At 44.4% G+C, this 11521-nt stretch overlaps 1 protein-coding gene across 1 annotated transcript; it reads right to left on the reverse strand.

Moving 5' to 3' along the window:
- Positions 1 to 631: 631 nt before the first annotated feature.
- Positions 632 to 9941, reverse strand: LOC124032354 (protein-L-isoaspartate O-methyltransferase domain-containing protein 2). The gene is given in 9 exon segments (XM_046344693.1): positions 632 to 1789; positions 2264 to 4012; positions 6832 to 6961; positions 7841 to 7923; positions 7926 to 8011; positions 8146 to 8248; positions 8671 to 9013; positions 9230 to 9301; positions 9815 to 9941. Coding segments are annotated over 6 exon segments (1182 nt in total). The 5' UTR covers positions 8978 to 9013; positions 9230 to 9301; positions 9815 to 9941; the 3' UTR covers positions 632 to 1789; positions 2264 to 3539.
- Between the last annotated feature and the right edge of the window lie 1580 nt (positions 9942 to 11521).

Consider the following 11521-nt stretch of genomic DNA (forward strand, 5'->3'; position numbering starts at 1 on the left):
TGATACACACGGGAAACTGTGTGAAACCCAGCAGCGTTGCAGTTCTTGATACAAAGCGGTGTGCCTGGCACCTACCATATACCCCGTTCAAAGGCTCTTGTCTTTCCCATTCACACCATCCATGTCTCAAGGTTTAAAAATCCTTTAACCTGTCTCCTCCCCTTCATCTACACTGAAGTGGATTTATCATAGTGTTCAGCTGGTCAGTCTCATGGAAAGAGCAGGTAGGTGTTCCTAATGGTTTTGTACACTGTACATATGCCATGAGTCTTTATACATATGGTTAGCCCCTGATTAAATTACTTATGAAAGCTAAAAATTACACTTCATATTGCATGATTTTAGGAAATTGTCACCAAGCCATAGAATTTGGTGAATGTGAATGTTCAATTTGCTTGATAATCCCTCAATTTTACCGCACCACACCCAGACTCCATGTATCTGTAGAAGACGTTTGACCGAGATGAATCTCTGATATTGTTTTAGCCAAGTGTGCTGGTGCACTACAATCTGGTGCTGACTGGGAATGCAGAAGTCCTTTTTCCTTGTACATTTCCTTTTATTAAAGACTTAATTACAAATAGTTCCATGTGAATCTGGTGTTTAAATCACTAAAGTGCTATACATTCTCAACTTTGCATAAAGGATTTTATTAACAGCATTCAATAGTACAGCTCAAATTCCAAAACATCCTTACAAAACTGCTGAAGTACAACACATACATTCACAAAATGATAACTTTTGACCTACAGCACAGAATAAAAGGCAGATTGGGAAAGACTTTCTACCACAATATTGAGAATGACCATGACAAAACTCAAGACTTGTTACACAGTCGGACGACCAACGCGATCTGCCTGGCCAAGTCACTACAAAGATTTATCGATAATTTGATCAATGAGAAAGCATTATCTTTCCAAATGTTCTATTAAAGACAAATGCAAGTTTCATGCGACATACTGTAGGTTTGGCACTGAAGGGTGAAAGTTTGAGTCAAAACAGTAAAACATCCAGTCTAACTTAAGGAATATCTGTAGCAATTAAGATCTAAAAAAATAATATTTGTCCGTTTTTAATTTTCCTGTTGCATTACAAACCAAATACTACACACAAAATGTCCCACGTGTTGATGAACACCACAAAACTCCACTTAAAATGTATATTAACAAAACAAATAGTTTTGACAGGAGAAAAGAAAAGCAACCCTTCACACATCAACAAAAATAATTGGCATCAACCAGTAAAAAAAAAAAAAAAAAAAAACTTTACAATTTCATGCTGTTTTCGACCAATAGGAAAACACAACTCGTATGTAGGGGAAAAACATGATCCTTTCACTATTGATTATGACGTAAACCAAATGAACATATTTAGATAAACGTACATGCCAGGGTTAGTCAATTTCACCTTTATCCAATAAATTCCAAAGCTAATGCAATTCAACTCAATTTAAATCCACCTATGAATCCAATTTAAAAATTACCCCCCCCGAATTTACAATTAAAAATGTCCCAACACGGACGAGCAAAGCAATATTCATAGGACCTCTTGGAAAATAAATCTACTAAACATAAAAAGAGAATTTGATCTCTAGTAGGTGCTTTTGAATCTGGAAATGAGCAGAATCAGTGATAATTGAAGAGGCATTGCCAACCTTAGTCTCATGATCATGTTGAATCTGAAACGTCTTCTGGACTTCATCATATCATAGTGTTGACTACAGTTATTCTCTGGAATGTTGACTCTCAAAAACACACCTAGTCTTCACTGCCAGTCTACAAAGGTCAACCTGCGAACAGAATAGAGTCGACCAATAGCATCACTTTAGATATATATGTCTCTAAACCACACTCATAATGTAGGTCAACAGTTTCAGACATACCACGTCTTCAACAGGCAGCCCCACACGTCTTCAACAGGCAGCTCCACACCCACACGTTTAACAGGCAGCTCTACCAGCTCCACACCCACACGTCTTCAACAGGCACCTCCATCAGCTCCACTCAGCCACACCAGATCAGACCAATGTTACGATGTGCAATATCAAAAACAAAATGGAGAGAGTCGACCAATAGCATCACTTTAGATATATATGTCTCTAAACCACACTCATCATAATGTAGGTCAACAGTTTCAGACATACCACGTCTTCAACAGGCAGCTCCACACCCACCACGTCTTCAACAGGCAGCTCCACACCCACCACGTCTTCAACAGGCAGCTCCACACCCACCACGTCTTCAACAGGCAGCTCCACACCCACCACGTCTTCAACAGGCAGCCCCACACGTCTTCAACAGGCAGCCCCACACGTCTTCAACAGGCAGCCCCACACGTCTTCAACAGGCAGCCCCACACGTCTTCAACAGGCAGCCCCACACGTCTTCAACAGGCAGCCCCACACGTCTTCAACAGGCAGCCCCACACGTCTTCAACAGGCAGCCCCACACGTCTTCAACAGGCAGCCCCACACGTCTTCAACAGGCAGCCCCACACGTCTTCAACAGGCAGCCCCACACGTCTTCAACAGGCAGCCCCACACGTCTTCAACAGGCAGCCCCACACGTCTTCAACAGGCAGCCCCACACGTCTTCAACAGGCAGCCCCACACGTCTTCAACAGGCAGCTCTACCAGCTCCACACCCACACGTCTTCAACAGGCACCTCCACCAGCTCCACTCAGCCACACCAGATCAGACCGATGTTACGATGTGCAATATCAAAAACAAAATGGCCTCACTGTGGAATCCTACCTGATACTCATTGTGCAAGCTCTGTTGATTTACAGAGTTCCAACTCCACACAAACAGCTCCCCTGAACAGATCTATGATGTTATGGGAACCTCGGGGGGGGGTCTAATAGGGAAAATCCCAGCTGTGTGGTCTCAAATCCCTGTCCACTATGCCAAACAAAGTCTCCCTGGCTTCTGGACACGACTGAAATTACAAACTATTTCCCCTCCGGCTTGGACGCTAATACCATTTATGAAGCACAAGGCTCTAAAGCAATATCCAGTGGTTTACCTTTATTGAAGACCTGAACCAACGTGTTCTGGAACCTGTGGCTGCACGTAACGACCAATAAGAGGTCTTCCAACAAGATAACAGACATGTCCAGGGCTCAATCACAGCACAGAATGATAGATCACAAACTCACACCCACCCAACTCTCGGAGTTAAAATGGATCTGTTTGGCTGTCAGAGAAAGATATCTGTGCCATTGAGAAAGATATCTGTGCCATTGAGAAAGCTAAGCTTCAGATTCCCAGGGAGCCGTTCTATCAGGGGTGAAACTCTTACCATCACACTGGTCAAATATGTATGCTTCTTACACATACAGAAAAGGCATTGAGTAAGAAAAACAGAGAGAGAGAGAGAGAGAGGATGATGTAGAGGACAAGAGGCATACAGACCCAGTCACTAAGTCAGTAACAGGGGGCCTGTTGCCCTGCCTAGAAGAATGGTAGGGTTCAGGGGTTGTAGATGCCCAAGGCTGGTTGCTTGGTTGTTTTCTGCTGTTAGTTCTATCTGTGGAGAAGTCATTTCTCCCGGTAGTACAGCAGGTACATCTTCAGAGGCTCCGGGAGGGGCAGGCAGAGAATCCTCTCTCTCAGGATGTTTATAGGTGGCTCTGCCCGGAGAAGCTCCCCTGTCTCCCTCTCTGCTTCCTCCTCTGCTTCCTCCTCCTCCTCCGCCGCAGCCTCCTCTCCCGCTCCCCGGGTTGCCCTTCCCTGCTCCTCCTCCTTCTGGCCCCCGCGGTTATTGTTGTTGTCCAGGGGGGCGGAGGTAGGGAGGGCACTGCTCAGTACCACAGAGTTGCAGTGGCGCCGATGAATGCGCCGACGTTTAAAGCGCGGGCCGTACTTGTGGAGCCCACTGACCCCCAGGCCCCTGCCTCCTCCAAAAGAGCCCCGGCCTCGTTGCTGACCCCCCCTGTTGTCCGTGGTCACTCTCAGGGTGTGGCGGATGGCTATACGAGCCAGCTCTTGCAGCGTCCGCACCTCAAACGTGGCTGCTCCGTGGGTCACCAGAGAGATGATCGAAAGGAAAGGACACAGAGAATGATGGGAAAGTTAGAAAACGGTTAACATGAGTATTGTTTCCATGGTGACAAAAAGTTATTTTGGGGGTTTTCTATCGTCACTCAACTCTTTAAAAAAAAAAGGTACAAACAGACCACTAGAATGGCAGAGTGTCTGCCGGCCGAGAGTACTCAGCACCTCTAAACAGTACTCAGCACCTCTAAACAGTACTCAGCACCTCTAAACAGTACTCAGCACCTCTAAACAGTACTCAGCACCTCTAAACAGTACTCAGCACCTCTAAACAGTACTCAGCACCTCTAAACAGCTCCGGTAGAGAGTACTCAGCACCTCTAAACAGTACTCAGCACCTCTAAACAGTACTCAGCACCTCTAAACAGCTCCGGTAGAGAGTACTTAGCACCTCTAAACAGTACTCAGCACCTCTAAACAGTACTCAGCACCTCTAAACAGTACTCAGCACCTCTAAACAGTACTCAGCACCTCTAAACAGTACTCAGCACCTCTAAACAGTACTCAGCACCTCTAAACAGCTCCGGTAGAGAGTACTTAGCACCTCTAAACAGCACCTCTAAACAGTACTCAGCACCTCTAAACAGTACTCAGCACCTCTAAACAGTACTCAGCACCTCTAAACAGTACTCAGCACCTCTAAACAGCTCCGGTAGAGAGTACTCAGCACCTCTAAACAGTACTCAGCACCTCTAGCACCTCTAAACAGCTCAGCACGCTCCGTAGAGAGTACTTAGCACCTCTAAACAGCGCCGGTAGAGAGTACTTAGCACCTCTAAACAATACTTAGCACCTCTAAACAATACTTAGCACCTCTAAACAATACTTAGCACCTCTAAACAATACTCAGCACCTCTAAACAGTACTCAGCACCTCTAAACAGTACTCAGCACCTCTAAACAGTACTCAGCACCTAGCACCTCTAAACAGCTCCGGTAGAGAGTACTTAGCACCTCTAAACAGTACTTAGCACCTCTAAACAGTGCCGGTAGAGAGTACTTAGCACCTCTAAACAGTACTTAGCACCTCTAAACAGCTCCGGCAGAGAGTACTTAGCACCTCTAAACAGCTCCGGTAGAGAGTACTTAGCACCTCTAAACAGTACTTAGCACCTCTAAACAGCTCCTGCAGAGAGTACTTAGCACCTCTAATCAGTACTTAGCACCTCTAAACAGCGCCGGTAGAGCACCTCTAAACAGTACTTAGCACCTCTAAACAGCTCCCTCTAAACAGTACTTAGCACCTCTAAAGTACTTAGCACCTCTAAACAGTGCCGGTAAACCTCTAAACAGCAGTACTTAGCACCTCTAAACAGCACCTACTTAGCACCTCTAAACAGCACCTCCGCACCTCTAAGAGTACTTAGCAGAGAGTACTTAGCACCTCTAAACAGCACCTCTAGAGAGTACAGAGAGTACTTAGCACCTCTAAACAGCGCCGGTAGAGAGTACTTAGCACCTCTAAACAGCGCCGGTAGAGAGTACTTAGCACCTCTAAACAGCTCCGGTAGAGAGTACTTAGCACCTCTAAACAGCGCCGGTAGAGAGTACTTAGCACCTCTAAACAGCTCCGGTAGAGAGTACTTAGCACCTCTAAACAGCTCCGGTAGAGAGTACTTAGCACCTCTAGAGAGTACTCTAGCACCTCTAAACAGCTCCGGTAGAGAGTACTTAGCACCTCTAAACAGCTCACCTCTAAACAGCGCCGTAGAGAGTACTTAGCACCTCTAAACAGCTCCGGTAGAGAGTACTTAGCACCTCTAAACAGCTCCGGTAGAGAGTACTTAGCACCTCTAAACAGCTCCGGTAGAGTACTTAGCACCTCTAAACAGCTCCGGTAGAGAGTACTTAGCACCTCTAAACAGTACTTAGCACCTCTAAACAGTACTTAGCACCTCTAAACAGTACTTAGCACCTCTAAACAGCTCCGGTAGAGAGTACTTAGCACCTCTAATCAGTACTTAGCACCTCTAAACAGCGCCGTACTTAGCACCTCTAAACAGTACTTAGCACCTCTAAACAGCTCCGGTAGAGAGTACTTAGCACCTCTAAACAGCTCCGGTAGAGAGTACTTAGCACCTCTAAACAGCTCCGGTAGAGAGTACTTAGCACCTCTAAACAGTACTTAGCACCTCTAAACAGTACTCAGCACCTCTAAACAGCTCCGGTAGAGAGTACTTAGCACCTCTAAACAGCTCCGGTAGAGAGTACTTAGCACCTCTAAACAGCTCCGGTAGAGAGTACTTAGCACCTCTAAACAATACTTAGCACCTCTAAACAATACTTAGCACCTCTAAACAATACTTAGCACCTCTAAACAGCTCCGGTAGTACTTAGCACCTCTAAATAGTACTTAGCACCTCTAAATAGTACTTAGCACCTCTAAATAGTACTTAGCACCTCTAGAGAGTACTTAGCACCTCTAGAGAGTACTTAGCACCTCTAAACAGCTCCGATAGCACCTCTAAACAGCTCCGGTAGAGAGTACTTAGCACCTCTAAACAGCGCCGGTAGGGAGTACTTAGCACCTCTAAACAGCTCCGGTAGAGAGTATTTAGCACCTCTAAACAGTGCCGGTAGAGAGTACTTAGCACCTCTAAACAGTGCCGGTAGAAATTTGCAGACTAATTCTACATGTAGAAATGGGCGAAATGACGGCTGTCAGTCCTTATAACACGCCGCACCGGAAAGCAAGCGAACGGACCCCGGACTGTGCTTCTGGCGAGTCATGTCCTTTGAACTGACTCCCATGTACAACAAACTGATGAGACACTCACGTAGTGGGGCGGTCTTTGATGTTTTGATGTTACTGGTGTAATCTTTGGGGAGCACCAGGGGAGCGAAGGACACAGCAATGATCTTTTTGGTCTCCCAGCTGCTCTGGCCTGTACGCGTGATCTTGGTTAGCTAGAAAGGGGAAAACAAGAGGTTATGATTACAATACAAGAGGGTACATCACAGCAGTGGTTCTCAAACTGTGCTCCCCCCAAATGGTTTAAAAAAATAATAAAAACATGTATTTTTTTTTAAAGGAACTCAGCCCCGGCTTTCAATTTACTGTTGAAAGTTGTAATAGTAGAATGCACAAGGTGACATATTGTAGTTGGGTGTTACATCATCAGTTCCTCTTGTTACGGCAGTCATTACAGACCATTAGAGAAATGTCCAGATCAACGAGCCCATGTCAGCGGGTTTTATTTTTTTTTAGCCCTTAAATGTTGTTGTAATGTTTGAGTCACTCGGATATCATCACATGAATACACATTAGATATGGTCAAATGTATAGAATTACAAGACAATGGGATTGAAACCTGAAACTTCTCTCTACCAACAAGAGGGATGTGAACAGTTTGTCATGAACAGTGCTTGTGCCTGTAGAATTAGACATGTGTGTGTGTGTGTGGGGGGGGGGTATGTTCCCCAATGCTAGAAAGGAGGCCTGAGTAAAACAGTTTGTGTCATGAACAGTGCTTGTGCCTGTAGAATTAGACATGTGTGTGTGTGTGTGTGTGGGGGGGGGGGGGGGGGGGGGGAGTATGTTCCCCAATGCTAGAAAGGAGGCCTGAGTAAAACAGTTTGGTAACCCCTAATAAATCAAATAAAATGTATTTATATAGCCCTTCGTACATCAGCTGATATCTCAAAGTGCTGTACAGAAACCCAGCCTAAAACCCCAAACAGCAAGCAATGCAGGTGTAGAAGCATCCTTGTTGTGTAAGGGTCAGGTAATAGCACTCATTTAACATGTATGCATTTCAGTGCGAGTGTGTTGGTGTTTATACACACCTTCTCCTCTAGGGGCAGTAGCAGAATACCCCCCACCTTCAGCAGGTTCATCATGTATTCCTTGTGGTCTCTCTGCACCCCGCCCCACAATACACCCTGTCATACTGCCTGCACTCAGAGGGGATCTCCAGGCAGTTCCCCGCCACAAAGGAAGGTTCGCAGAACTCAAACCTAAAAAACAGAAATACAACATGAACAGAGAGAGAAAAGAAATGCATATGCAGGCTACACATGAAGTCACCGATGTCGACAGACAGACAAGACTGCTCTAGATGGGGAAGGAAATCAGAGGCAAAGTGTCTCACTTGTCAAAGCTTTCGCTGGTTTTGATGAAGTAGTCTAGCTTCTGGTAGGCATACTCAATCACATCAGCATATAACTCCACCCCATGGTTCACACCAAATGGACCTGGAACCAGGATAACAACAGAACAACCATATGAGTTTTGTACAATCCACAAGAAAACACAATCAGCTGGCCTGCTGATTTCCCCATTTCCAGTCCCAATAAGGCCCAGAGTGGTTGTACCACCTGCTACAGTAACTCACCCAGTATGAGGCCCAGAGTGGTTGTACCACCTGCTACAGTAACTCACCCAGTATGAGGCCCAGAGTGGTTGTACCGCCTGCTACAGTAACTCACCCAGTATGAGGCCCAGAGTGGTTATACCGCCTGCTACAGTAACTCACCCAGTATGAGGCCCAGAGTGGTTGTACCGCCTGCTACAGTAACTCACCCAGCATGAGGCCCAGAGTGGTTGTACCACCTGCTACAGTAACTCACCCAGTATGAGGCCCAGAGTGGTTGTACCACCTGCTACAGTAACTCACCCAGTATGAGTCCCACCATAGTGCTGAGGTACCCCGTCCCACTGCCCAGGTTGAGGAAGGACAGCCCCGGGTGCAGGTCCAGGGCCTCCATCACCTCAGAGTAGATGCAGGGTGCTGAGAGGTGGATGTTGCCGTGCCTCCAGGCCAGGTCCTTGTAGGCGCTGTCACGGTACTCCTCCAGGTAGTAGTCGGCCCGGTCGATGGCCCTGAAGGCCCGCTCCACCAGGTCCGAACGGATGTAGTGTGCCTCCTTCAGGTTGTCAATCAACTCGTCATTATCCTCCCCAGCGCTCACAGCTCCTCCCATCTTAGCTGGAGAGAAGGGTCACTTCTGGGCCTTTATCTGAAGAAGAGAAATGTTTAAGTTATCTGCAATTGAATTCAAAAGTGTCTCTTGCATTGCGACGACTAACTAAATAAAAACTTCAACAAAACCGCCTCCATGTCATATCTTGTACATTTCAGATTAAACCAGCCATCCCCTTTTGCATTAGAATGACCAATACTGAAAGAGCTACCTAAAAAGTCTTCCTCAACACATTAGGTGTGATCGCCGTACCTGTGGCTTGTACCTGTGAACGACGCCAATGGGGAGATGATAGGACTACCAGCCAAATGTTTACTGGGCCTGCTGTGTCATAAAGCAATAGAGAAGAAAGGAGCTTGATGATGCCCACGAGACATTGCGTTTGATTGCCAAATGACTCATGCAAGCACAATAAATAAAATGTAAAATGTAGGAGAACATTTTCCTCGATGGTAATAACTATTTCAGAATAACATTAGGTACGAATTTTTCAGATATGAAAAAACAAAAACACGACCATAGGATGGCGCTGTAGAACCTGACGGACCTGTGCCTTGGGTTAAGAGAAAAGTCTTACCCAATCCAACTCTGACCAGAATATATCAATAACATATGCGCAAACCCATGTCATTTAAATGGCTTAGTTACTATCTACATAGTTTTTTAAAAATTGGTTGTCACATTGGAAATCTGAAAAAAAGACAAAACAGGCAACTACAATCGTAATCTGAGTCTTCCACGCACGCAGACAGCAAAACAAAGATTCGGCACAAGGCAAGGACGACAGACAATACACATACAGCCACCAAAATAACTGTAATATATAATAATAATTACCTACAATTTGATAATCAATTGTTTCGTTTTAAAATGCCGATTGCTGCTATTGATTTGTTCGTCTTCAGGCTTTTGTTCGGAAACGCTCACACAGTGTGCACCGCTAGCTACACGTAAACGTTCAACCAGTCGACGTACTTACGTCACACGTACGTTATGTAAATCCGACACATTTTTACTTTAAAAAGTATATTTTTTACAATCGAATAAACGTTCTGATTTGTTATTGATTAATACCATTTCTGAAAATAATTGGCCTAAACATAAAATAGTAATTAAACAAGAACAATGCTAAAGTGAATGTGATAGAGAATAACTTTCTTTTTCCAGAAGGAACTTCAGTATATTGTAGAGCTATATGATTGCTCACATTTCATCACTCCTGATTAATATAGCACACCAATCAGTTCAATACGATTTTTGTACTTAACTTTAGGATTAGGGTTGAGCTGGGATGATGTGGACATGAAGCTATAGGTTTAGGGTTTAGCTGGGATGTGGACATTACAGTTTTTTCCAACTGCTTACACACAAAATATTTTTATGTCACACGATTTTTGAAACCTCTCACTCAAAGTGCAAAACTACACAGCAAATATCCAAAACCATAAGCTATTTCTCAGCCTTTGACTCAGTTGTCAATTACATAAAACACATTTTTCAAAACACTACACACAATTCTCTACCTAAAACACAAAAATCTAACAGGAAGTGACTTGCTTTCCTTTTCCAAACACAACCAATCAAAATGCTACACTTATTCACCAGGTCACACACACACTCCTCACATGTGCAAAACACTAATAGCTTAACTGATCACTAACCAATCACTGCTTTACTGTAGTATAGGCCTATAAATAGGTCAAAGGTCAGATTACCTGTTTTGAACAATGGATGCCAACAATGGACAGAGAGCAAGAGGAAGATGAAGAAGAGGATGAGGGCAAAGAAGAGAAGGAAGGAGAGCCATCTCTGATGAGATTAGGGCAACACTTGTTGATCATGTGATCAACCACGGTTTGACCATGAGAGAGTCTGGACTGAGAGTCTAGCCCAACTTGAGTCGATTTACAATGGCGTCAATATTTCAGAAACAAAAGATAATAAGACCAGGTATGCAAATATCTAACGACTATTTTAGCATTACAGTAATGTACTGTAAAATACGTATGACTGTATAGTATTGTATAAACATTTGTGACTCTAAGCCATCCATTTACTGCACTACATTGAATGAATGAGGTTGGTTATCATGCTGTACTACATTTTGTACATTGTTTACAGTTCCTCTGCTGAACACATACTGTGTTTGAATTCTGTACAGAGTGGAAAGGCAAAGACATCATGGAGGACGAGGATGCTTTTTTACAGATGTACAAGAGACTGCAATTATAAATATGGTTTTGGCCAACAATGCAATTAGGATTGGAGAGATAAGAGAGCATATCTTGAATAATGATACCATATTTAACAACATCAATGCTGTAAGCCTGTCGACCACACAACGCATCCTCCAACGGCACTGAGTGACGATGAAACAACTTTACAAGGTGCCATTTGAGAGAGACTCTGACAGTCAAGAATATGCGACATGACTTTGTAGAGGTATGTATGTATGCAACACTACTTCCAGTAATTCAGACCATATTTACTCATCTGTATATCCTTTTGTCTGTTACAGAGAGTATTGGAGCTGGATGCCCATCT

Source organism: Oncorhynchus gorbuscha, linkage group LG03, assembly GCF_021184085.1.
Source record: "Oncorhynchus gorbuscha isolate QuinsamMale2020 ecotype Even-year linkage group LG03, OgorEven_v1.0, whole genome shotgun sequence".
Lineage (NCBI taxonomy): Eukaryota > Metazoa > Chordata > Actinopteri > Salmoniformes > Salmonidae > Oncorhynchus > Oncorhynchus gorbuscha.